Here is a 26,931-nt window from a genome sequence, read left to right as displayed (position 1 = left end):
AGTTTTAAGCACCGGAGCACGAGGGAGTCCCAGAACTTTTTATTTAAGATGTATCCTCACAGCAAGCTCACTCATACGATGCTGTGCTGTTACCTAGTCTCACTGCGCTGTCAGTTCCCAGAACTCCTGCGTCTCGCGTACCTGAAGCTTTGTAGCTCATCTTAACTGGATCACATCTGCAAGGACCATGTTTCCAAATCAGATCGCCTGCATGTGTATGGGGGTTAGGTCTTCATTGTATCTCAGGTGGGACAAGGAGGGTTAGAGAGGGCTGAGGGGACCTACCCCCAGCAGAGGAGCAGTAGCCCTGCAGCCCTCAGACGGGAAGATTTTGGGGGAGGTGCCCCCGAGGGGCACGTCCAACCTGGCTGGATGTGGAGAGCGGGCAGGACAAGGTTCCGGAAGGGACCAGACGGGGCTGGCTGCTAAGCCAGGGTCGGTCATTCTCATCCACCCCCTACACCTCCCAGTGGGAAGGTCTGTAGCAGGGGAGTGAGGTGACCCAGTCGTGTTCCAGGAAGACCCCCTTCTGCTGGGGGTTCTGCCCTTGGATCCGTGCACAACATCTGGGGGGCAGGTGGGGTCTGTGAGTTTTGACTGGAAAAATTACATCTTCATTTTCTTGAACCCCTGACTGAAAGTGAGTCTCTCCTTCCGCTGTGAATGGACATGGTGGCCTCAGGGCTGTGGGCACAGCCTCTGGGACTTGCTGATGGACAGAATCCCAGCATCCCCGGGTCCCCTGCGGCTGTCACAGGAGACTTGAGACCCCCTGTGCTCGTCCCGCCTCTGGCGCCCCATCGCTGGGTCTTCTTGTTGAATATTGTTATTTAACACCTTTGCGGCAAAGCACATAAGTTACCAGATTATGGGCTTGCTCTTTAAATATTTTGATAACTGTATTTCAACAAAGACAGCTTCCTTTGCAAGCCTATGAATTTTATTTTATGCATCTAAAAATGTTATTTTAATGTTGGAGAGGGTGTGGAGAAAAGGGAGCCCTCCTACATCGTTGGCGGGGATGTGAGTGGGTGAAGCTACTGTGGAAAACAGTACTGGGGCTCCTTAAAAACCAAAAACAGGGTTACCATATGACCCAGCCAGCTTACTCCTGGGCGTGTATCCAGACGAAACTATAATTCAAAAACATTCACGCAGTCCTATGTTCACAGAAGCACTGTTCACAATAGCCAAGACGTGGGAACAAGCCGAATGCCCGTCGACAGAGGAATGGATAAGAAGATGTGGTCCATAGACCACGGAGTACTAGTCGGCTGTAAAGAAGGATGAGACACCGCCACTTGCGGAAACGTGAGAACCTGACCTGCAGATCACCACACGAAGTGCAGCAAGTCGGACAGAGACAAATATCATACGACATCGCGTGCGTGTAGAATCTGAAAAATAATACAATGGAATTATTCACAAAACAGACACAGACTCACAGAGGTAGAAAATAACTTATGGTAGCCAAAGACAAAAGGAGAATAGATTAGGAGTTGAACAGATACTGCTATATAAGCAGAGAAACAACACGCCTTCACTGTAAGCCCAGGGAACTACATGCAGCATCTTACACTAACATGTCTGAAACATGTCATAAAAGATATGAAGCGTAGCATAAACGTATCTAAAAACATATCACTGGAGAAGGAAATGGCAACCCCCTCCAGGATTCTTGCCTGGAGAATCCCATAGACAGAGGAGCCTGGCGGGCTATAGTCCATGGGGTCCCAGGAGTTGGACACGACTGAGTGACTAAACCACAGAACATATCATAAAAGATATGAAGCATATAAAGAATCTGAGGAAATATTAGTCACTTTGCTGTATGCCCGAGACTGACACCGTGCAGTAAATCAACTACTTCCACGTGGACACTGATGTTCTGAGGAGGGGTCCCTGGGTTTCCAGGTGTCCAGGGGGTTCGTGGCACAAACACGGATGAGTCGCTGCGGGTCGGGTCGACCAGTCGGGGATGATCCGGTCGATGGGGCTGGCCCTGGGCTGGGCTGGAGAGAGACCGAGGACTGGAGGTTATGAAGTGGGGCTGAGGGTTAGGCTTCCGGCTTGAGTGATTGGTGGGGGGTGATGGCAAGTACGGAGGGGGGAAGGGGAAGAGGATTTGGGGGGAAATGGCACGTTTTTGGTTTGAGTATCTACTGTGGGCAAATCCCACTGGAGAAGCCAAGGGGCCCCGGTCTCACTAGACCTGAGATTAACAATAGCTGGGCTGGAGTTGCCAATCCAGCGGGGTCCCTGTGCGTGCTCGCTTGGGCCTCACGGTGACCCCGTGAGCATGTCACCCAGGTTTTATAGCTTCACTTTACAGACGACCTTTCCTAGGGAGGTGGGTTACAGAAAGGCATCTTTTTAAAAAATAATTTTGCTCATTTATTGTTTACTTTTGGCTGTTCTGGGTCCTCGTTGCTGGCGGGGGGAGGCTCCTCTTCCTGTGGAGCACCGGCTCTGGATGCAGGCTTCAGGGGCTGCTCTACAGCAGGCTCAGGGTTCTGGTGCACGCGGCTTAGTTGCTCCGGGTCATGGGGGATCTCCCCGGACCAGGGATCAAACCCGTGTCTCCTGCATCGGCAGGTGCATTCTTATCCACTGTACCCCCAGGAAGCCCCAGAAAGTTATCTTAGCACTTAGGTGTCCCCATGGCACCCCTGGGAGGCTGCCTGTTCAGCGCACAAATGCACAAGGACCCCTTCCTGTGGGGCCCACCCGAGCACACCTGTCTCTGAGATGCCTGGTGCCCGCCTGGCGCTGGACCTCGGCTGGGGGCACCCAAGGGCAAGAGTGGCCCTCGTTCTGGAGGAGCTGACGGCCTTTTGGCCTCAGGCTCTTTCTCTCTGCCTGTCTGTCTCTCTGTTTCCCACCTCCCCCCGTCTGCCCCCACCCCCACCCCAACCCCGAGGCAAACACAGTTTCTCAGCCTCCCACCTACACTCAAGTCCAGAGACACAAAGGCTGGGGGAGACACGCCGCGTAGGTCAAAACAAGATCGGAACCGAGCACGACATGTGATAGGAAAGAAAGAAATTCCTGTATTACAGATTCATTTCCAGTCACCCCAACCGGCTCGGAAACTTTCAATACAATTTTTAGCCAAGCACCTGGGGTTTCGCGGCAGCCTGGGCTGAGAGCGGGTGTGAGCCCTCGGCCCCCTCACTCGCCAGCAGCTAATTTTAGAATCCAAACAAACCAGAAAGCCCAAACCCTCCTCTCCTCTTTCTCCTGCACGCCCCCCTCTCTGCTCACCCCCTTCCCGGGCAGCAGCCGCGCAGGGTTCCCCCTACGCCTGAGAGACCCAGACTTCCTGCCCGCACAGTTCCGCCGGGGAGGGCAAGCCCAGGACCCAGGGACCCAGGCCCCCGGGAGCTCCTGGGGGCTGGGGGCTTTGTTGGTACCAGGGCCAGTGCAGGGGGTGAGGGGTGTGGGGTCAGCATGGATGGGTGACCGATGAGGGGACAAGACGGATGGAGGTAAACCCACCTGCATCTCGGCGACCCCTGTGACCTGTGCAGGGGGGAGGGGAGCCCTCTCCCTCTTCGGTGCTCCCCCACGAGCACTCCAGTCTTCCTGACTTTTGTCTGACCTTGACCCCTGCCCCTAAATTGGAGCCTGATATCAGCTCCTGGTGAGTTCACAGCTGGAAGCCCCCCCCCCCCGACCCGGTAGCTGAGACTGGTGTCCTGAGGTTTCCCTTTCAAGTCTCAGATCCGCCCCTTCCTGAGCTGGAGGGGTGGCGGCAAGGCCCCTCCCAGTCTCAGGTTCCCCATCTGTTAAACGGGGTGATATTTCCTGTGGGCACAGATGGATGCCAGGTTTGGAAATGACGTAGGGGAAGGTGCCCAGTACACAGTAGGCGTGCTGGTCCGAGGGAGGCGCTCATTGGCTAGTTTGGAGGGTCTTTTTTTGAGATCGGAGGTCTAGGGCCCCCCAAAGCGGCTATCCCCACCAGGCTTGGAGGTGGGCGCGAGCAGATAACTAAAGGGAGGTGATGGCGAATCGATGTGAGCGCAGGCTGGCTGGCCAGTGTGGCCGCGGCTCCCCAGCCCTGCTGTTGCCACTTCATCCATCAACAGAGCTCTGCTAACGAGAGGCCGGGGAGCTGTTGGGCTGGCCAACCACACCCGACCCCAGCCTGCAGGGGCAGGACTTGGCCCTTTAGGAGAAGCCCACAGGGGCGGGGGCAGCTCCCTGGAGACCCCCACGAGCCTCGAGAGCAAAAGTGACCTCTGCCTTCAGTTTACATTAAAAAAAAAAGATGCATAAAAATTCAACAACACGATTGGATCCAGAGAAAAGTCAGCTGTGAGCCAAGGGAGGGCCACGGAGGGGATCAGCCGTGCGCCGCTTACTGTCATCTCTGAGCTGCGCCTGTGAGCGGCCCACGTGGTAAATGATCTCTGGTGTCTTTCTTGGATTATTGTTTTCTCCTCCACAGCCTAAGGCCATGAGGAAAGCCGGAATTACAGAGTGGTCAGGGTCTTTGAGGGACCCCCACTTACGACCCCTCTACAAATGGCAAGTCCCCCAACCCCGGCCTGCCAGTGCCCATGGCTGGTCAAAGCAGGGGCGGACACCTGACTCAGGCTGGTCTAGACTCTGCAGGAACTTGGGAGTCACCCCGGTTGAATGATCAGAGGATCTGGCAAGACAGAGCTTGCTTCCTAACTGGAACCAAGCAATTGGGGCTGAGTTCCAGCGGCCGCTCTTAGATGGATTGTGTGTTTCCCCGGTTGCCATGGTCCCCACCTGTTGCCTTACTCTGGCCCACATCACTCTTGTACATCCTTGCTTGCGTGCATGCCAAGTCGTCTCAGTCGTGTCTGACTCTTTGTGACCCCCTAGACTGTAGCCTGCCAGGCTCCTCTGTCCATGGGATTCTCCAGGCAAGAATACTGGGGTGGGTTGCCATTTTCCTTCTCCAGGGGATCTTCCTGACCCAGGGATTGAACCCAGCTCTCCTACATTTCAGGCAGATCCTTTACTTCTAGCACCACCTGAGAAGCCCATCACATCCTTGCTGGACCCTGGAAAACTCTGATGGAATGCAATGACTTGCTTTCTCGTGCGTCCAATCCTGGCAGGCTGCCAGCCCCGGGGCGTTGGAGGCGAGGAGTGAATGAGACGTGCGTACTCCCTGCCCTTGAGCAGCTCACAGTCAAGAGGTCAAGACAGACGACAGAGTCATTCCAAAGGTGGGATGAAGAGGGTGACGGGGTGTAGAAGGGAGACGCCTCTCCCCCAGGTGGTTCGGTGACACCTGATGAATGAGAGGGAGCTGGTCAGGCAGAGGGCAAGGAAGTGCTTCAGAGAAGAGGAACAGTGTGTGAGGCCCCAGCATCCAGAGGAAACACCAGAGGGCTGGCGTGGCTCGGTGTGGTACGTGTCGCGTGGGGGGGTGTCCTCGTCGTCCCAGGAGAGACGAGGTCCACCTGGACCATGGTGGTGGCCGTGGGACACGGGAGAGGCCAGTGGATTTGGCAGGGAGTAGAGAGTTTAATCAACAAGGTGAAGTGACTGAGAACGTGGTGATGCGTGTGTGATAGGGAGACAGAGACCGAAACAGAGAAGGGGAGCCAGGTGTCTGGCTGAGTGACCGAGTCAGGGGGAGGGTGGGGCGAAGGGGTCGATTCAGTTTGGGGCCTGTGTGGACGACTGTTTCGAGAGGATGGGGGCGGGGCCAGTGTGTGTCTCGTGGAGATGGACCTGGGTCCCAGCACCAAAGGCCGCCCCTGAGCCCCTGGGTGCGCTCACAGCTCACAAAGCACGCACACCCTTTTGCAGGCAAGAGCAGCACCAGACGTCAGGGTGTCGGGACTGCAGACTGTGGCCCCGGCTAGAGGGTGGTGTCGAGAGGGTCCCCCAGACGCCAGCGGCCCCTGCGGGTCAGGGGGGCTGGAATGGAGGGGGTCTGGGAGCAGAGAGCAGGGCTGTCAGCAGCGGAAGCCCCCCTGGGGAGGGCGGTGTGGCCCCGGGGGAGGGAAGCCGCCCCTGCAAACCCCTCTCTGGGGAGCATGTCTTGCGGGGACTCCGGGTAGCGGGGTGCAGGGCACAGCTGTTCCTGGGGTCGTTGATGGGGGCGGCCGAGGAAATGACGGGTCCAGACAGGGACACTAGAGAGCTGTGAGTGTCCCCAGACACATGCTTCAGTAAAAAGGGGGGAAAAATACAGCGAGCAGAGAACAGTGTGAATAATGTGTTCTGGGTCGTGGAACAGAGTGGGGCTAGGAACGGGTCCTGCCTGTCTGTGCGTGAGGACCGGGGAGGCTCAGACCCAAGAAGGGCGGTTTCCTGTGAGTAGGGGGTGGGGACCGGCAGAGCTGAGAATTGTAAGGATGGCCTCTTACAACGTGTGGCTTCTGACCTCTGAATGCTTTATTAAAAACAGGTACAAAAATTCCAGACTAGAAACGAGGATGAACCACACGTCTTTCTCAAAGACTCTCCCTTCTGAGGCTCCCAGTCCCTTGCAGGTGACGGTCGCCGTGACCCATGGCCGCTTCGGGCTGGGCTGGGAGGTGTTCTGCACTTACGGCCTCCTTGAAGCTGCTCACGGCCCCTTGAGGATGATGTTTTTCTTGGGCTCTATCTCCCCAGCAACACGTAGCCTGGTGACTCCAGGAGGATGGGGCCTGGGTGAGGGGGTTGGGAGCCAAGAGGGCGGGGGCGGGGCTGGGGGGCACTTCCTGTTGCTTTCGGTTTGGGTTCCTGGAGTTTGAAATTGAAACGGAAAGCTAGGATTCAGTCTCAGCTGGAGCGGGGAAATCTGGTTTCTCTGGGGCCAGGCTTTCTGGAAGTTGCTGGAACCCCTGCAGAAGATTCTGGGTGAAAGAGGGGGTAGGGGCAGGGTGCTGGGAGTCGGGCTATCCCATCAGTCAAGCAGCCACAGCATCCTGGTTGACTTGGCGGGGCTGCCAGAGACAGACCCCGGCAGGGGGCTAGGGAACCGGGGACACAGGTACAGGAGGAGCGAGGCCCTCGGAGTTCAGGGCAGCGTGACGACACCGGAGCCCAGACACTCCCCTCCCGCGTCCCCCACTAGTGTCCCCAGATAGCGGCCTGGGGAGGCAGACACCCAGCGCCAGCCCAGGTGGCACTGCAGGGCAGAAGGCTGCCTCGGTCCCCAAGAGGAAGCCCGCGTCTTCTTGATCCAACCGCTGGCCTGGCCCCAGTCCAGATACTGCCCTGGACGCCCACCATTTCCCCATTCGCTGGAGGAGCAGAGCAGAAGCTCACCGAGGCCACCAGGGCCCCAGATGGGACCTCTGAACTGGAAGATCCAACCAGGGCCTGCAGGCAGCCAATCAGCCAGGATTGGGCGGGGTTCTGGCTGTCAGCCGTGTGACCTTGGTCAGGTGACTTCACCTCTCTGAACCTCAATTTTCTTCTTTATAACATGGAGAAGAGTTTGGGGACAGTAAGCAAGAGAACGTTTATAAAGTGCTTGGCACAGTGCAGGAGCTCAAAAGTAGTTGTTAATATTCGCCCAACTCAAGAGCAATGGTTCTTAATTTGGCGAGGGGCTGGGGGGAAGGAATTATAGGACCCCTTAGGAATCTGAAGAAGCCTGGAATTCTCCCTAGAAAAGTGTGGGTGTACACATGTAACACACTTTCCGGGGCTCTGAGCTGCACGGCTGGTGCCCTTGGAGGTGGACCAAGCATTCACGCTGGTGTTACCTGCCTAGTACAGGGCCCCTCCCAGAGCCTGGGGCTCGGGCTCGCTGGGTGGGCAGCAAGCCCCACTGTGCGGTTCTGTGCGGTTCAGGGCAGCCTTCCTGAGTCCTGGGATGGCTCCAAAGGGAACACTCCATTTGCAGGTCCCGCTCTGACGATTTGAGCCACAGCCAGGCTTCACAGAGAGCTCAGTGCAGCACCCCCACTGCCCAGACCCCCAGACCCCTCTCTCCTTCCCAGGCAGCTAGGGGAGCTGCCTGTTGCTGAGCTGTTGGCAGCTGACAAATGGGAGCCCGGCGCTTGAGCAGATGATGTCAGGGGTCTCCTTGGAAATCCTCACGGGGCCCAACACCCCAGGGGACCAAACCCCAGCTTCGTCTGCTTTCACCCAGGGAGAGACCACAGAACTCACCCTTCTCTCCTCTCCTCCCATCCCAGCTCATTAACATACATACAACCCTGCAGCCGGCATCCCGGCGAAGATTACTTGGGGAAAAGACGCACTGCAAATTCTCTCACGGTCTTTCAAGCGTGGCCTGTCTTCACCCGCTTTGTCCACGTGCCCCCACCACCCCCAATTATATGCAAGCTGCCGCTTTGATTATTCTGCACAAGCTTGAGAATTCTGCAGTTAAATAATATAAATAAATCAGCAGGCCTTTTACTCCGGGACTCTTTTCCAGTCACATCTGTCCCCGTTGGCTCTAAGTACTTAGGAGGAGGCAATGGTTTCTAAGTGGAAACACGATTGCCCGGGCTTGGGGAAAATTTACTGTTTCTCGTAGAGAAAGATAGAAGGGGAAGACCCTCCAGCTCCCCGTCTCCTTGTGCGGCAGCTTATCTGGCCCTAGATAATCTCAGTGGGACCACAGGAATCATGGCCTCTCCAGACCTGGCACATCCAACTTGGGCTTGTTCTGGAGGAAGCATTGCCTGCTGGCTCTTGCTGTGTGTGTGTGTGCCTGCTCTGTCATGTCCAACTTAGGGGTGTGGACAGTGAGACCTTCTAGGCAGCCCGTGAAAGAGGGGCCTGTCCCAGGTATGATGCATCATCCAAATCAGGACACATCTTAGTCAGAGGGTGCTATTAGTTATTAACCCCAAACCCAGATGTAAATCAGGTGTCCTGGGAAAACTGGGGTGTGTCGTCACCCCACCTTCACCCTGCATATGACTCGGAGCCTGAACTGAGCTTGCTGGGGGTGGTTTGCAGCTAGGAAGGCTGCAAGAGCTGAAAGTCCCTCAAAGTGGAAGTGAAAGTCGCTCAGTTGTGTCCGACTCTTTGGGACTCCATGGACTATACAGTCCATGGAATTCTCCAGGCCAGAATACCGGAGTGGGTAGACAGTCCCTTCTCCAGGGGTTCTTCCCAACCCAGGGATGGAACCCAGGTCTCCCGCATTGTGGATGGATTTCTTACAAGCGGAGCCACCAGGGAAGCAAACTATCAAACGGTTGAAAATAAGGAAATAGAGACATTTTAATGCAAGAAAAATAACAGCATGGCACACTCCCCTTCTGCCTGGGAATGCGCCTCTCCTGTGTCCAGAGGGCTGGGGGATGCCTGGCTTTCGGGCCCCCGCCCAACTGGCAGCCCTCTTGTTCCACGCGTTACATTCAACTGCTGTCCCAGTTCCAGGGGCCGCCGGCCTCCCACCCGGCTGTGTCCTTCCTGGGGGAGTCCTGTCTCCCCGGTCAGGCCAGCACTGGCTGCCCGACTCAGCAGGTCAGCGCTGGGTGAAGACTGGCTCCCTGCTCCCTTCAGGGACACGTCTGCCCCGGGGCTCCCTGGAGGGGCTCCCTAATCAGGAGGACGGAGCACCCCCTGCCCCAGGCCGTGGAGGCGGCAGGGTGTCCCTCGCCCCTCGGGATCCGGACACCCGGCCCCGAGTCCCGCTCAGACTCGGCGGTAGCCCCGCCTCACAGCTGGTCCTCGTCCACCCAGACGGTCTTGCGCTGCTCCTCGGCGATCTTGTCTTTGATGACGCGCAGCAGCTCCTCCACGCTGCCCCACATGTCGGCCTCCACCGTGGCGTACAGGCAGGGCAGCGCCTCCAGCTCCTTCTCCTTCAGCCGGCACAGGCGCAGGAACTCGTCCTCCGTCTCGGGCCGTGGCAGCATCTTCCTGCAGATGGCGCGGGAGGGGAGACGCACACCGGTGGGCCAGGCTGCGGGGCGTGGCTTGGCCGCGCCCGCCCCGCCCCTCCCCGTCCCCGCCGCCCTCCCTGGGTTTCTGCACCGTCTCTTGTGCCCTTTTATTCTCTTCATCAGGGAATTCTTAGAGGTGCGGACTTGTTTTTTAAAAAAATAGGTCCATTTTAATTTTTAATTGTGATCAAGTTCATTGAAAACAAAATCTCTCATCTTGACTATTTTTAAGGGTATGGTTCAGCAGTGGTTAAGTGATTCACATGGATGTGCCTCCATCTCCATAACTTTTTCATGTAAAACTGAAACTCTGTGCATTAAACCATCATTCTCCACCCTCCCTCTCAGCCCCTGGCACCCACCCTTCTACTTTCTGCCTGTGTCTGACTTCCTGAGGGCCCTCAGACAAGGGAAATCATGCAGCAGTTGCCTTTCTCTGTCTGGCTTATTTCATGGAACATCATGTCCCACAAGGCCTGGTGTGGTCTGGGCCTGGCCTCGCTGTGGTGCGCCTGCTCCGGAGGTGTTGGCTTCCCAGACCACCTGGGGCCCCTGGTGCTCACCCTCCCGGGACAGTGTGTGTGTGTGTGTGTTACTGTCTTCATTGTTGGGACGAGGGCCATGTCCCCTGGACTGAGACAGACACTAAAGGGATATTCAGGGGGTGGGGGTGTGCTGGACACAGTCAGCTGCTCTTCCTGGGAACACCAGAGCTTGGGGAGTGGGGGACCCGGGGCGGGGGTCCCGGAGACCTACCGGAACTTCTTGATGTTCTTCTCTGACACGCGGACAAAGAGCACGATGGGGTAGATTCGGGACTTGATCAGGTCTCTGGTGCAGCTGATCCCTGCCTCCAGCAGACAGTGCTTGTTCTGTAGGTACAGCAGCCGGCGGTCACCGGGGGCCCACCGCCATGCCAGCCCACCCGGGCGCCTGGGGCAGGGCCAGGCTCCATGGGGCAGAGCTGGGGGCAAGCTCAGTGGACTGCCACAAACTGAGCATGCCGGTGGAACCAGCCCCCAGGTCCAGTGGCAGAAATGGCCATCTCCCGGCCCCCACGCCCTTCCGGTCACCGCTCCCCTGTCTCGACAGTATAGCCGCTCCTGGACTCCTAACAGCACAGATTCTTGAATGCAGTCTCCTTTGCAGCGGAAACGATCTCAGTTCCAACCCTGCCCACTATTTCCCATCCACCCCAGCTGTCAGAGTTCCCTGAACTTTAATACCCAACTAACTGTTCAAGGCTGGCTGCCAGCTCTGCCCGAGCTCCGATCAGCGTGACAAGGCGGCACGGCACGGGAGTGGCCGTCGGCTGCGTGGCACAATGCAGAGTTCCCGGCTGGATGCCTGCTCCTGCTGCACCCAGTCACTGCCCCACAGAGACTGAGAACCCCGCCTTTGTTCAGACCCAGATCGAGGAATACCTCTGTGCTCAGGGCCGGCCAGGGTCGTGAAGCCCGAGTCCAGAAGATTCCAAACTGCCTGTAGACAGCTTTCCTGCACCCCTGCCAACAACACTCCTGATGGTCCATCTCCCCAGTTTGGAGAACAGGGTCCCTGTTGCCCACTCGCTTGCTACCTCTAGCCCCTATTATCAGAGCCAGGCGCACACACATGCCAGAACAACGTGGACCGAGGACCAGCACCAGGAAGCCATCAGAAAGAGAAAGGGGAGGGCTTCCCTGGTGGCCCAGAGGTAAAGGATCTGCCTGCCAATGCAGAAGAAGGGGTTCGATCCCTGATCCGGGAGGATCCCACATGAGCCTGTGCTCTAGAGCCTGGGAGCCAAAACCACTGAAGCCCAGGTGCCCTAGGGCCCGTGCTCTGCAAGAAGAGAAGCCATCATAGTGACAAGTCAGAGCACTGCAACTGGAGAAAAGCCTGCACAGGCATGAAGACCCAGCACAGCCAATAAACGAGCGAAAATACAGACATAAAATTACTAAAAAAAAAGACATAAATAAAAGGGGGTTCCAAATGTAAGTGCCTGTCAGAGCCAGCCCCGCCAGCCTCCAGCCCTCCTCACCTTGGCCGCCACGGCCTCGATGTGGGCGGGGACCACGCACTCGAAGGTGTTGGGGTTCTTCTCCCGCGAGTGGATGATGGTTTCCGTCTTCTGCTTCCTGAGGAACTCGTCTCTCGTAACGACATCTGCGGGAGGAGGGGCCGGTCCTGAGGGCAGCTCGGGGGTCTCAGGCCCACTGTCCCGTCTGGGCTCTGCCCTGCTTCCTGGGCTCCACGGAGCTGCCTGTCGGTCCCTTTCTGCCGCATTTAGACCCTGAAGCTTCTCAACTGAGGGCAAGGTCGGGAACGCACTTTACACTCTCCACGGCAGCCCGCTGTCTGCACCCTTCCAGCTGCTCTGGAGCCCTTGATGGAGGGGCAGGGGGGACGACGGTGGGCAGGAGAAGGGGTGGGGGTTGCCTGTGGGGGCTCACCTGGCTTGCACATGGTGAACTCCATCGCACCCCCGGAGTTGAGCAGCTTCTGGACCAGCGCCTTGGCCAGCATGGTGGGCGTGAAGAGGACGGGCCGGCGGCGCTCGCAGTAGAAGGCGCGCACCAGGCTGTAGGGGATCAGGCTGAGGTTCTTGCCCAGCTCGCTCTCTGGGTCCAGCTCTGGGAGGGGGCAGGCAAGGGCTGGTTATGGCTGGGCCGGGGCACCCGGGGGCCCTCCTGGCCCCACAGAGTCTTGAAAACCATTTGGGGGTTGGGGGAGGACATCTTAAAAGCACTGCACACAGCGATGCACGCCCGAGGCCTGGGATGGCCTGACCCGGGGGCAGGGCCGTTTTGGGAGCTGGGGTGGCAGCGCTGGGCCAGCAGGCAGATGGCCCGGCCCCCGGACCAGGAGGGGCAGCGGTGGCAGGAGGCAGACAGCAAGCCTGGAACATACTCCCGCTGCTCAGCTCTCGACGGAGGGCCTTGGACTGAGGCTGGACTGCAGAGGCGCCCTGGCCCTTGGGAGCACCAGCGCCAGGGCCACCCTGGCCCCAGGAGGCGGGTGGGAGGTCTGGGCCCCACCAGCAGGGTCTGCCCCAGGGGACTGTGCACCGAGCGGCCTCTCGCCAGCTTTGGGATAAATGGCAGGAGGTGCTCAGACGGGAATCAGTAAGTAAAGGCTCCGTAGCAAACAGCTCCAATTAACATGGGCGTCTGGGCTATGGTTTATCAGTAATCATCTCATGTACAGATGCTGGACCATAAAGAAGGCAGAGCGCCAAAGAATTGATGCTTTCGAACTGTGGTTCTGGAGAAGACTGTTGAGAGTCCCTTGCACTGCAAGGAGATCAAACCAGTCAATTCTAAAGGAAATCAGTCCTGAATATTCATTGGAAGCTGAAGCTGAAATTCCAATACCTGGGCCACCTGATTCGAAGAACTGACTCACTGGAAAAGACCCTGATGCTGGGAAAGATTGAGGGCAGGAGGAGAAGGGGACGACAGAGGACGAGACGGTTGGACGGCATCAGCAACTCAATGGACATGAGTTTGAGCAAAGTCTGGGAGATGGTGAAGGACCGGGAAGGCTGGAGAGCTGCAGTCCATGGGGTCACAAAGAGTCAGGACTTGGTGACTAAACAACAATGATTGTGCTCCAACCAGCTGCAGGGGGCATCAGTGGTGGGGGAGCTCGGCAGGACACTGCCCAGGAGGGCGGCTCCTCCCCGGGCGGCTCAGTCCTGCTCTTGGGGACCCCCTTGGCCCACCCAGACCCTGAGGCAGCTGGGTATGAGCACCTTCCTGCTTCTCGGTCAGGAGCTTCGTGGCGTCCAGTGAGGACCGGGCCAGGCTGCCCCGTGGGCTCCCCGAGACGATTCGCACCCGCTCGTGGCTGTTCATCCGCTTGTACTTGTTCTCGGACCTGCTGACGAACTGGGGACAGAGGGGAGGGCGTGGGGATGGCCTGCCCCGGCTCAGGAGACCTCCACTCAGATCCCAGCTCTGCCTCAGGGCCTGGCCCCCCCTCCACCCCCCGAAGACAGGGGACACCCAGCCGGCGGCACAAGGTCTTCAGCGGTCTGGGACGCTGTCAGTGGGCAAGTAAGTGGATACACGCCCACGCCCGCTTTCCTGGCTGGACGAGACCTGCCGGGGCGCTGGTCCCAGGCAGGCCCTCACTGGAGCCCCCTACAATCCCGACCACACTTGGGGGTCCGCAGGCACCGCGGGGTCTGGCGTGCTCCGGCTGCCCAAGGCCCATGTCTGGGAGCCCGCACTGGCAGGACCGCCCACAGACGGCCTACCTGGAGGGTGGATGCAGGTGACATCACCTCCCTCCCGGGGTCCACGAGTCTTCTGGGGGGTGCCTGCGCCCGGCTACGACTCAGAATGGAGTCCCGGAGGGTGGGAAGGGACGCCCCGCAGCGGGCAGTGCTCTGAATCCCTTCACGCCCTCCTTCTGCGAGAAGGAAGGGCCAGGGCACTGGGCTGTCAGCCCCGCTTGGTTATTAACCAGCCTTTGAGCAGGTCATCCCAAAGCTCAGGGGTGTGGACTCGTGTGACGTGCGGGCACAATAACGCGTGGTCTCACGTGGTCCTGCCTCCCTGTGACTCTGACCTCACCAGGGCGCCCCTCCACCTCCATGAGTGTCTTTCTGCTACCTGTCCGCCTCTACCTGGGCTTCGGGGTCACACCGTCAACCGTTTCTCTGGGTTTCCTATGTTCCAACACGAGGACGGAGCGGTACGCGGCACGCCGGCTCCACTGGGGCCTAACTAGCACAGCGCCCGCTCAGGAGCGTCCTCGCGGGACGACTTCTTAACACAACTCTCGGCTTCTGCCGACCGGCGACAGAGAAAAAGGCTGCACAGATGCTTACGTTCATATGAGATCGCTTCTGAGTATGCCACCCATAGGCTGTTCATTGTTCCTCGTATAATGATCCACGCACCCTCCCGAAAAAAAAACCTTTTAGAATCAAGTATGAGGGAAAAATTCTTTCTGGTCACAAAGAGCTAAAACATTTTGGCTTCAGATAAGAGTTAAAGAATCTGCTGGAAATCCCCTTTCTCCTGGGCTACTGGGATGCTCAGAGATCAATTTAATGCTGAATCTGACAGACTAAACTGACCAGGATCTCTGGAAGGTCTGTCTCTCCTCCTGACTTTTCTATGAATATCTGAACAGCTAAGGCGTCCAAGCTTCTTTTAGCCCTAAGCGTGCTCCATCTTTTATGGACGTGGGGTCTGCTTTCTACAGGCACAGAGTAGCCCCCCGACCCCGTCACTGTGAGGAGAAGTGGGGCAGGGGACGCGAGGCGCGGTGGACACACAGCCTCCGCTTCTCGGCAGGAGAGAGCCGGGCCGCGGCAAGCGGTGCAGGCGCCGAGGCCGGCAGGTGTGAGCGCTTTACCTGAAGGAGCTGGCCGAACAGGAAGCTTGCTCGGGAGAGGCGGGGACTGACCCGGGGGTCCGTGGTGGGGAGCGGTTCTTCGGGCTGCAGGGTGTTCTGAAACCAGGTGATCGACCGGTCAGAGCCTCCTACGGGCTGGTGAGAGCAGGAGATGGCCCCCCTCCTGCCCAGCCCCACCCTGGGCAGACGCGGGAAGGCGCTTGGCGTGGATCAAAGCGTCCCGGATGCAGGAGTGAGCTCTGGGGGTGAGAGGGGCCTGAGGACTTGTTCCAGCAGAGATTGCGGCTGGGCGAGGGCACAGACGTGGGCCTCCTTCTGGGGGCCCCCCTTTTCCTGAGGAACCCAGTCCCCTGTGGTCCATCATCCCAGCTGGACTGGTGGCTCCTGCCTGGGATCCCCTCCAGAAAGCCCCCGGGAGGCGGGGTGACGCTGGCGGGGTGTGGGTGACCTACCCGGAGGGCCCGCAGCGTGTGGTGGGCCGTGTCGGCCTCCTCCCGGCTGCCCCGGTGCATCAGGCGCTGCAGCTTGACCAGGAGGAGCTGCTGGGCCCTGGGGAGGCAAAGGGAGGGCGGAGCCTCAGGGGCTGGACCCGGGGAAGCCGGCGGGAGCCTAGCTGGGGCAGGGGGCTCTCTGCAGGCTGTGAGCTCTGAGCCCCAGGGAGGACTGGGCACCGAACATCTGGGTCTGAACCCTCTCAGGCACTGACTCATCCTGGTGCCTGGGTAAAGGCGCTTAACTTCTCTGAGCCTCAGTTTCCTCATCTGTAAACTGGGTCTACTCTTGCTGGCCTTGCAGGGCTGGCCTGGGCAACAGAGCTGGAGTCTCTTGATAATTTATAGGTGCCTGGGACGTCTGACCAGGGGGAAGATGATGCTCAGCCCTTGGCGGCTACTGCCGTATAATTACGGAATGATGCTGGGGAGGTGGGAGATGGAGAAGCATAAACTCAGGCTCTAAGTGTCCAGCAAGGATGGAAAGAGGGTGTTCTGGGAATTGGTGAAGCAGCAGGATTTAAGAAAACAATGTCCACGGAGGCAGTTGCTGTTCAGCTGCTAGGTCGTGCCTGACTCTTTGTGCCTCTATAGACTGTAACCCGTCAGGCTCCTCTGTCCATGGGATTCTCCAGCCAAGAATACTGGAGTGGGTTGCCACTGCCTTCTCCAGGGGATCTTCCCAAGCCAGGGATTAAACCCACATGTCCTCCATTGGGAGGCAGATTCTTGATCACCAAGCCACCAGGGAAGCCCTTCTGGAGGCACAGAGGGCTTCACAGAGGAGGAGGGAATTGCGGCGGGCGGGGGTCACCAGTCAGCAGGCACAGGCTCCCCACGAGCCCCCTCGGCCCCGCCGGTTCTGGCCTCACCGGCTGTAGCTGGGGATGGTGCCCATGTCCAGGTCGTGGTCCGTGAAGGGGTCGACCCGCGCACACAGCCACTCGTGCTTGTCCTGGTACATGGTGTCGCGGACGTGCACCACGTCGTCGCACTTCAGGGACATGGAGCAGGCGTCCAGCTGGCTGGAGATGTTTAGGTTCAGCCGGATGTAGAAGGAGTCCCCCGACGTGATCAGGCCCTCCTCCATGTCCTTTAGCAGCTTCCGGTACCCTGCGGGAGGAGGAGGGGGTTCAAGCTGTTGGCAGAGGGCCTCCTGCTGCCAGGCCACAGCCAGAAGACGCCCTGGGGTGCAGGCCTCCTAGGGTTCACGGTCAGGGAAACGTCTGTCCTCCCCGAGGAGTGAGCAGCTGAGTCACTGGTGCGCTTCCCTCTTTGCCTTGGCTGCCAAGAAGCTCAGGGCGAAATTTTATACCCAAGTTGTAACAAACCTAGGAAGCTGGTGGGGCACTGGGTGGCCTACCCGGAGGGCCCTCAGATGTGCTGTGATCTCTGTTCCTCACCAGCCATACACTGGGCTTGTGTTTTATCATATTTTCTTTAATTGAAATGTAACTTATATGCAGAAAACCTCATCGTCCTTAAGTATTCAGCATGATGGGTTTTCACAAATCTCTACGCCTGGGTAACCACCGCTAAGAAGCCTGCGGGGCAACCAGCACGCGGCCTGCCAGCGCACAGGCAGCTCTGCCTCACGTCACATAAGGGAAGCAGGCGCGCTCTTCCGTGTCTGCGTCCTCTGTGCGCTGTGACGCCCGTGGGGTGCTCTTTTCCGTTGCTGTGGAGTATTCCGGGGGCTGCTGCTTCCTCCCCTCTCTGGTGTGCACGTGTGTGCCGTTCCCAGAGTCTGGCTATCACGGACAACTCTGTGACGAGCACTCTGACACCTCTGCGGATGAATGTACTCATTTCCCTTGACGGTATACACAGAAGCGGGATCACTAGCTCACTGACTGTACATTAGCTTCACTGCACGTGTGTGGGCTCAGATGCGTCTGACTCTTTGTGACCCCATGGACTGTAGCCCACCAGGCTCCTCTGTCCATGGGACTTTCCAGGCAAGGACACTGGAGTGGGTTGTCATGGCCTCCTCCAGGGGAATCTTCCCAGCCCAGGGACTGAACCTACATCTCTTCCATCTCCTGCACGGCAGGTGGATTCTGTATCGTTAGGCCGCTGGGGAAGCCCACATTTAGCCTGAGTAGATACTGCCAAATGGTTTTCCAAAGTGGTAAGACCACGGCACGTGTTTTAAACCTTAGTTAACACCTTCGTCCTTTAGTGTAAAATTTTATGAATGCTTTGGAAGGAAAAAGGGCATAATGCCATGAATACAATAAATGTAGTAAACTTCCAGCAAATGTCCAAGGCATAAATCCATAACATAAATCCTGAAATCAGCCCCACACGCAGAGAGCCGGAACACAGCAGAAGCTAAAACAGTCCTAACAGCCGGACCCCAAAGGAGCTCGCCAAATGCCCGCACCTCACACGCCAGGGAGACTCAGGCCAGGAGGCCTATCTGATCGCGTCTCTTGGGGAGATGGGGGTCCCCACTCGGGCCCTTCCCACCGCCCTGGTAGGAGGTAACACCAGCCCACCTGGGAGGACAGGCCCCCTGAACGGGATCCTGCCAGAGGGAATGCTTTCACTGCAGGGCTCTGCTGCTGCGCAAAGCCAGGGGCGCGCCTCACCCCGCATCCTGTGACCCTGGGGCCGGCAGGCAGGGCTGTGCCCGGAGGCTTGCTGCTGGGCTGGGACGCCAGGCCTGGCAGAGCGGAGGAGCCCGCCTGCCCGCCCGTGGGAGCAGGAGGCTGGCACCGTGTTTGGGGACAGAGCATCATTACCATCTTCCGCATGGACCCGGTGCTGCCGGGAAGGAGCGCGGGCAGGCAGGCGGCAGTGGGGAACGGCTAGAGTGGCTATTTATGCTCTGTTGAAACATTCATGAGCCCTGGCGGTTAAAAATAAGATCCAGCTGCAGAGATAATCATGCAGGAGAAAAAACCCAGAGGTGAGAACGGGAACTCAGAGTTTGGGAGAGAGAAGACACTGCCCAGGAGGGCTGTGGGCCACACAAGAGGCAGGGTGAGGCCGGGCTGTCTTGGCTGCGGTGTGGCTCAGCAGACCAGCTGGTGCTGGAGTGGCCACCCCAGAGTCAGTGTCCACATCAAGGCTGGAGGGCCCAGGAGAAGCAAACCTCAGCCTGGCAGGGAAGCAGGGGGTGTCCAGGCAGTGACGCGGCTGTCGGCCAGCAGTCTGCTTGGGGCTGGACATGCTGTCTTCCACTGAGAGCCGGTCAACGGCCCAGGGAGATCAGGGCAGGTGTGCACACGTGGGTCTCCCTTCCCCACCCCCTGCCCCGCAGCTGCCCTGCTCAGTCCTCCTGACCTCTCGCAGACCTCCTGCAGAGCAGACGAGGTGGGGGGCGCGCGCCCCGGCCCCGCCCCGCCCGGCCCCCAGTCCCGCCCCGCCCGGGCCCTCACCTTCCTGGTTGACCTTGTAGTGCAGTGTGACCGGGCCGCTGCACCGCTGGATGGTCCAGTGCGCCTCCTCCTTCGTGCACGCGTCCAGGGGGACGCTCTGCCTCTCGCCTCTGATGCAGCCTTCTAGCTGGATGTCAGAGACACACCGTCCGGCTCGGGCTCTGCAGCGAGGTGGGCAGAGCTGCGAGCGCGAGGCTGCCCCACCCACCCGAGAGTAGAAGCCCACCCCCAGCGAAGACCTGCTCAGTGCTGCTGAGGGCAGGAAGCCCCCCACTGAAAGGGGGTTCGCGTGCCTCCCGTCCACTGTCTGGAGCGTGCGTGTGCGTGCACACAGGCTCTAGAAACACTCGAGCCAACACTGGAGAAGAGATGGGCTCAGAGAGGGGGCTTCCGGCGAGGAGCTGACGGGCCTGCCCCCTCCCCGCCCCCTGCTCCAGGCCAGGCATTCTCGGCTCAGTGCAGACGTGGGCTGGGGTCCCTGCACTGCCAGCAGCAGGCGTGCAGAGGAAACAGAGCTGCCGCCTCCCTGGCCCCCAGCCCCCTCACCAGCAGCAGCTGGTGGCCCTCGCGGAGGCCAGCCTTCTCGGCCAGGGAGCCCGGCTTGACGGAGTGGACGAAGCTGCCGCTGGCGTTGCCCCCGAGCAAGCTGAGCTGGGAGATGAGGCTGTCGCCGCTGAGTGTGGTGTGCTGCACCGAGAGCCCGGGACCCCGCACATGCCCCACGGACGTGACCGACGGCCGGAAGGGTCTGGGGCAGGAGAGAAGACGGGGGGGAGGGGTTGGGGGGCCGGCGGGGGAAGGCAGCTGTGGTCAGAACCCCCAGCTGGGACACTCAGCAGGGGCCCAGGTCGCAGGAGCAGACACCTTAGGAGAAACTGGAGAGTGGCTCCCACCGGGGTGGCACAGACCAGAAGCAGGGGCCCCAGGGACACTGCCGCTGTGAGCCTGGTGCCACACGCGCCCCGCTGCGTGCACATTGGGTATGACAGCTGGCCGCCCTCCTTGCACCCCAACAGGCCCAGGGCACAGTTCACCGGGTTTCAGGGAGTCACCCCAGGGCCTGGGCCCAGTGGGACATCAGAGTCCTGTTCCTGGTCTCTACCAGGCTGTGTGACCCTCAGGAAGCCCCTTTCTCTCTGGGTCTGAGGAGGGGTCAGGGGAAGTGATTCCCAACTCTGGGACCCTGTGATCCCTGGACCAATTCTAGAGTCCAGTCTAGGAACGTGGACGATCCCCTTTGTAGGGATCCAGGGGCAAGCGGCCTTCACCTCCTCCCTGCTCCCTTCTCAGCCCCCAAGCACCCCCACCCCCAGCCTTCCCTGTCCCACGACCCCAGTACCTTTCTAGAGAGAACTTCCTAAACATGAGGTTGACCTGTTCCAGGTCATAGGCGTCCAGGCCCTCAGACTGGTGGGAGGAGGAGGAGGAGTGGATGGAGGGGGGTCCGAAGGAGCACCGCTCGTGACTGTCATCTGCGAAGGATAGATGGACCCTCAGGCCCCCGAGGCAGGGGGATGGCCCCTGGGCTTGCTGGGATGACCGCGGGGGTCAGGCTGGGCACTCCTGCCCCTGCTCCCCGCTGCCTGCCTGCCTCCTGGGAAATCTCCCCACCCCCGACACTGATGAGGGAGCTTGGGGAGGGGGCAGCCTCAGTCAGCTGGTGCCTGAGGCCCTGGGGCATCAAGGGTCTAGTCCTGGCAGCCCCTTCGGCACAGCCATTCCCCTGCCTCCAGGCGGAGACTCTGGAAAGGGGTCTCTATCAGCAGGCGCTTCTTGGACTTTTGTTATCGGCGTGTGTCCGTGTGTGCTAAGTCGCTTCAGTCGTGTCCAACTCTTTTGAGACTCTATGGACCATAACTCGCCAGGCTCCTCTGTCCATGGATTCTCCAGGCAAGAATACTGGAGTGGGTGGCCATTTTTGCCTCCAGGGGATCTTCCTGACCCAGGGATCGAACTGGCATCTCTCGTGTCTCCTGCATCGGCTGGTGGGTTCTTTACCGCTAGTGCCGCCTGGGAAGCCCTTCAAATCGGGGCCCATGTTTTCATTTGGGGTCCTCAGGTCTCACCACCACCTACAGCCTTGATGGGGTTAGGGTGGGGCTGCAAGTCTGTCTGGGGTAGGAAGCCCCCTCTCCTCCCAGCTCAGTGGGACCCCGACCCCCTGGGAGAGGAAGACACCCACCCTGCGCAGCTCAGGCTGCGTGGATGGGAAAGCCGCAAGCCTTGCCCTGCTCCTGGCTGATAACAAAGGCCGCTCTGCAGAGGGAATTTGTCCCGACGCTGCAGAACGCTTTGGATTGCTGCCCGGAACTCTCTCCCCAGCTCTCCCCTCTGCAAACTCCTCAAGTTCTTCCCATTACCCCGCCTCGATTAGGTGCTGACCTCTCTTTAACACTTGATAGCTTCTGATGGTCCCCAATTAAGGACAGCCACTAATCTTTCACTTTATCTGCTGGCAGCCGGAGCTGGCGAGGAGGTGGAGGCAGGCTAGGGGAGCCCTGGAACTGAGGGGGCTGGCGGGCCACACCCAGAGGATTCTGAGCCAGGTTCCAGGTTGCCAGCTCTGGAGGGGCTGGAGAACGCGGCTGGCAGCCCAAAGCCACTGCCCGAGATGCCAGACCCTGCCTGCTCCTCTCGGCCCTGTCCCTCCGGACAGAAGCTCAGGTTCTGCAAACCTGCCTTGGTCTCCCCACCGGGTCATAGCTGTGGCACCACGGTCTGTGCCACGGCAAGAGCTCAGGGACACTCGGAACAGGGCCTGGCGATGCTGGGGGCCTGGACGTGTGCTGAGCCTCCCTGCTGTACAGGGCGCAGGCTGGAGCCACAAGCAGCTTATCACTCTGGGTGACGGAGGCCTTGTGCCTGGCTCTGCGTGGCATGTGCTGGGCCACAGGAACACCGCCCCCCCCATCATACAGCTCTGCCCAGGCACTGGTTCAGGGTGACTGCACCCCCAGGCTCCCCGGTGCTTGCCTGGCCCAAGCCCCCAATTCAGGGGGTGCAAACCAGCCTTCACAGCTGCCCCACCTCCATCCCAGGGCCCCGGAGCCCACACCTGCTACTCGTCTTGCTGAGGTGGGTTAACGGCTTAATTTACGCCTGGACTCTTAAGAAGCAGTCTCAGAACCCGCTCTGCGCGCATCTAAGGCGAGCCTCCCCTATGTGAGGCCTTGCCCCAGGCATCAGGAAACGGCCGAGGCGGCCTCCACGCTTGGAACGCCTCTCGGATCCGCTGGGCACCTACCGTCAAGGTCTAAGGCTTCGAAGCCACCGCTGTCGTTGTCTTCCTCCACTGTGCTGCAAGACACAATGGGGGCGGGGGGCTCTCTTGATCGTGTGCACGTGGTCAAGGGAGAGGGAAGCTTCCGGAATGTTCCGGCGGTGCGAGAGGCTCTGGTCCTGAGAGGGCAAGGTGGGCAGGAGAGGGGGCTCTGCGGGTGCGTGGAGGGCTGTGTGCCACGCGAGGCCTGCATGTGGCTGGGTGCACGGCCGGGAGGGCAGGGCAGCCCTGGAGCCTGCAGAGGCCCTGTTAGCGGGGATGAGGGTGACTCTGAAGGGCTGGGGAGTGCAGTGCCCGGCGGCCCCATCTGCCATGCCCGACTCACTTCTCTGCCTGGACGCAGAGTGCTTAGTACCATTTATACGCGGAGGGGGCTGCCTGGTGTGACGGGCCCAGAATAGCGGAGCCTCCGTCAGATGGGACTGGCGGGCGTGAGGTGTGTGTTCCGGGACTCCTCACTTGCTCCCCTGGGGTTCTTTCGATGGACTAATGAGGCCCAGGCCAGGTCACCGGCCCGACCCAAGATGGAAACGCAGTCCCGCCAGCCATGCCTTGCTCTGGCCCTTCCGGGCACCACCACCAGCCTCTGACTCGGAATGTAAAACACTAAATACGTGGCTGACGAGGCACGTCTGGATGCCCGGGTGCTATCCCTACTGCGGTTTCCACCCTGGGGACACTGACGGTCAGGAAGGAGGAGAGGGAGGGGGAACGGAGGGGGCGTCCCCAGGGTCTCTCCCTCTCTGGGCAGAAAAAGCCATGCTCTGGAATCACGGGATGGAGACATCTGATTTCTGGGTAGCAGGGGGCAAAGCAGCATAGGTCTCATCATTTGCTGGCTGCAAGGGTGACCCTGGAGAAACCATCTCCCTTCCTGGGGCCTCAGGCTGCTCATCTGTAGAACGGGCACCCTCCCGCCCGGGTTTCCAGCTTCCCCAGAGGCCCGCTGAGTCAGCCAGCGCCGGGAAAAAGCCCCACCCGCTCCCTCGGCCCGTCACCCACCTCCGATGAGGCGCGTCTTCTTTGTACCGTCTGACGATGGAGTCATTTCCTGGGGGCTCGGCCGTGATTGACATGATGCTGGAACGGCTCCGATGGGGCTGCTTCAAACACATGTGCGCAGATGCGTTACGGATGAACTGGGTATTCATAGGCTGTGCCTCGGCAGGCATAAATATTATATACACGGGGACTAAATCTAACTCAGAGGCTACGCAGGCAGTGTGGGCCGGCAAGCCGGGTCTCGGCCGCGACCTTGGCTAAAGAAGGCTTGTGCTCAGCGTAGGGCAGGCAGAGCCATGGGGCCCGGTGCCCATCTGCATGTCCATCTGCTCACCAGGGGAGCGGGACAGGGGAGGCGGTGGGGATCCGAGGGGGGTGCCCTGTGTGTGCTTGGCACAGGCTCAGCTCTGCCACCAGGCCTGCCCGGCCGTGGGTACCTGCGTGGGACGAGAGGGAGACCTCTGGGCCCGGTGGGGTGGGGGTGGGAGCAGGCCACGGATGCCCTCGCACACAGCGCGGCTGCTGCTGCAGGATGACCCTGTGGGACGAGGCCCGGTGGCTCCTGGCAAGGGATGCCTGAAATAAGAGCCTTGGATTTCACCTCCCAGAGCCGCACTCAGACAGGAGTCATTCGTTATCAAATCTCTGCCTCCCCTAGGGCCCGATTTTCGAAGCTGAGCTGACAAGCTTCCCAGGACTTCTCCTCGGGGTTAGAATTTCTAATGGCAGGCCTTCTGCTGCCTGGCCCTGAGAGGGGTGGGGGTCGGGGGTGCCCGGCTGGCCCTGCCCTGCCATGGGCGGCTCCAGCTGCTGCAGCCCCCGCCGGCCACCCCACTCCGGCTGCCGGAGTCGCCAGGGGCTGAGGGGCGGTGGCGGGGTCTTCAGCTGCCTGTGCAATGCGCCACAGCCCCATGGAGGCCCGTCTCTTCCTCCTACCGAGTGTTAAATTAGGAAAGGAGGCAGCAAAAAGCTGTAAATACATCGTGAGGCAGGGAAATGTCTTTAAATAAACACAAGGAGGCCTGGGCCGCAGCCCTGGGAGAGGCAAGGAGGCAGGGCTGGGCCCATGGAGCGGGTGAGGCCAGCTGGGGGGCCAGGGTGGCGGGGGTTGGGGGGGCTTGGGCCATGTCCTGGGCTGGAAGCGGGGCTGCGGTGGGTGGGGCCCTCGCTTACCATCTTGGAGAAGGAGTTGGTGATGGGCAGGGAGCGGGAGGAGCTGGGGCTGGCGTCCATGAGGTCTTCTTCTTGTCCCCTCCCTGTCCTCAGTGGGCCAGGCAGGGGTGCGGGGGGGAAGTGGGGAGGACGGAGAGGAGAGACTGTGAGAGCTCTGCGCCCTGGGGGCCGTCCCGTCTGGGGAGCACGTCCTCCGGGGGGGGGGTGGTAGGAGGTGGCCTCCTCGCCCCTCCCCGTGGACGAAGGGCCTGCAGCCAGGTCTGGGGTGGCTTCGTCGAGCCGGGACGATGCCCTTTGTCCTGGGGACCGCGGTGGGCATTCCCGTGGGTGCTCGGCGTGAAGCAGCAGGACCTGGGGTGGGAACTTGCCTGCCCGGACACCCCAACACCCTGCCCAACCAGGCCTATGGGGAGTCAGGCTGATGGGAGTTGGGGGGCCACCTTCAGCGGGGCCCCCGGCGCCCTGCGCTCCTTTGGGGCTGTCTGAGGCCTTCTGCACACCCCGTCTGGCCCCCGTCTCACAGCAGGGGTGGCCCCACGCCCTGTTGTGTGTGTGTGCACACGTGTGTACAGTCGCCGCACACACGCAGCCCCATCAGTGTTCCTGTCCAGGCCCCACCCCAGGCAGCCGGCAGGGCTCCATCCCTCCTGCACCCCTTTCCCGCTTCTTGGCACGAGCGCCCTGTCTGCTTCCTGCAGGCCCCTCCTGGATGGGGTCCCTACCACAGCTGGTGCGGCCCCCAGCTCGGGGCTCCCCTTCCCCGGCTCCCGCCAGGCCCAGCAAAGCTCTAGACCCCTCGGCTCCCCTGCTCTCCTCAGGGGGATGAAGTCCGTGACCCCGGGCCTGGCCACGAGCCTCTGCAGGCCCCTGGGCTCCTGACACCATCGGCTCTGCCCCCGGGAGGCAGGGGGCATACAGCCCCGCGCGCTGTGCTGGCTGCACGGCTGTGTGTCCGCTTCCGGCTCTGACCCGGGGGGCCGTGCCCAGCGGCCTCTCTCCCCCCCTTCCCGGCCCCTCTGTCTACACGCCCCCTTCTCGACGGGTCCTCCTCTGACTCTCCTGCAACCGCTCTCGCAGCCGTCAGAGCGACATTCCACCTCCTCACGGATGGCCCCGCCCGAGGCCTTGGGCTCTGGAAGAGTCTACGCGGACCACTGGCACCTGGCTCACAGTGGGTACCCGGCTCACCCGGGACAAACCCTCGCTGGCTGACCGTCACTCCAGGGTCACGCCAAGGATGTGTGAGGGGGCAGTCTGAGGATAGTGTGTCTCAGAAAACCAGGGGCTTACAAGAGAGCTGGGGGCCTCCCACGCCCGGGACTGTGTGGACAGGGGCAGTCCTCTGGCTGACCGGCCAGAGGTGCCAAGCTCCAGGTGGACCTGCGGGGAGTGGGCCTCAGACATGATGTTTCCGTGGTCGGGGCTCCGGCCCCCTCCACCGACAGCAAACAGTAATGACCATCTGGACACCCCGCCACCCCGGGCACCCCGAAACTCTCCTGGGTTAACCTCGCAGGACTGATGCCCATGATGGGGAAACAGATGGACCGAGAGTCCGCGTGACAGACAGGACAGGGATCCAGGCGTCTCGCTAACCTTGAAAGTCTGATGCTCGCTTCAGGCTGATGGGGGACTTGGCTCTCTGCAGCTGAAAGAGACGGAGCGGAGGGAAAGGCAGAGGATGCAAATCAAGCAAGGCCCGGCGCGTCACCCGCGCTAAGCAAAGACATAAATTGAGGCAAGGCCACGTTGCCCTTGTCACGTGGCCGCCAGGACCACAGGAGGCGCGGGATGCCCGTGTTCACGGCCGTGTCTCCCCGGCCCTGAGCAGACAGCTGCCGGTTCACACGCCGCCCACGTGGGAGGTGGTGCCATGTGGCTCGGACCCTCCCACAGCTGGGAGTGCAGTGGACCGGGCGACGCTGCGAACCGGGCCAGAACCCAGCACTCGGCTTGGGGCACTTCTCAGGGAAGGGCGAGATGCCGGCGGTGCCAGGTTGCCTCGGAGGTGCTGCTCGAGCCGTCCCGCTCCCTGGGTGTGAACCGGGCAGGGCGGAGCACAGGCGGGCCACGTGGAGATGCTCTCACTCGCTCGCTCACTCACTCATTCATTCACTCGCTCACTCACTCACTTGCTCGCTCAGTCACTCCCTTGCTCATTCATTAACTACTCACTCGCTCACTCAGTCATTCATTCACTCACTCACTCACTCATTCACTTGCTCACAGTCACTCATTCACTCCCTTGCTCACTCACTCATTCTCTCACTCATTTACTTGCTCACTCACTCACTCTCTCGCTCGCTCACTTGCTCACTCATTCACTCCCTTGTTCACTCATTCACTACTCGCTTGCTCACTCATTCACTCACTCACTCGCTCACTTGCTCGCACTCATTCACTTC

The 26,931-nt window shown here is 60.1% G+C and overlaps 1 protein-coding gene across 1 annotated transcript in view; it reads right to left on the bottom strand.

Annotated features, from left to right (window-relative positions):
* Positions 1-9,165: 9,165 nt before the first annotated feature.
* The window catches only part of CARD11 (caspase recruitment domain family member 11), a 40,000-nt gene continuing 22,234 nt past the window's right edge, over positions 9,166-26,931 (bottom strand). The window contains exons 10-24 of the mRNA XM_055561493.1: positions 26,123-26,174; positions 24,527-24,609; positions 23,354-23,454; positions 22,316-22,368; positions 20,411-20,543; positions 19,618-19,819; positions 19,072-19,198; positions 16,558-16,798; positions 15,647-15,743; positions 15,195-15,290; positions 13,579-13,714; positions 12,278-12,457; positions 11,866-11,990; positions 10,596-10,711; positions 9,166-9,816 (exon numbers count right to left, since the gene is read on the bottom strand). Coding sequence (XP_055417468.1) covers positions 9,612-9,816; positions 10,596-10,711; positions 11,866-11,990; positions 12,278-12,457; positions 13,579-13,714; positions 15,195-15,290; positions 15,647-15,743; positions 16,558-16,798; positions 19,072-19,198; positions 19,618-19,819; positions 20,411-20,543; positions 22,316-22,368; positions 23,354-23,454; positions 24,527-24,609; positions 26,123-26,174 — 1,947 coding nt within the window. The 3' untranslated portion in view covers positions 9,166-9,611. The remainder of the gene's footprint in view (positions 9,817-10,595; positions 10,712-11,865; positions 11,991-12,277; positions 12,458-13,578; positions 13,715-15,194; positions 15,291-15,646; positions 15,744-16,557; positions 16,799-19,071; positions 19,199-19,617; positions 19,820-20,410; positions 20,544-22,315; positions 22,369-23,353; positions 23,455-24,526; positions 24,610-26,122; positions 26,175-26,931) is intronic.

Source organism: Bubalus kerabau, chromosome 23, assembly GCF_029407905.1.
Source record: "Bubalus kerabau isolate K-KA32 ecotype Philippines breed swamp buffalo chromosome 23, PCC_UOA_SB_1v2, whole genome shotgun sequence".
Taxonomy (NCBI): Eukaryota; Metazoa; Chordata; class Mammalia; order Artiodactyla; family Bovidae; genus Bubalus; species Bubalus kerabau.
This window is presented reverse-complemented; position numbering and strand designations above follow the sequence as displayed.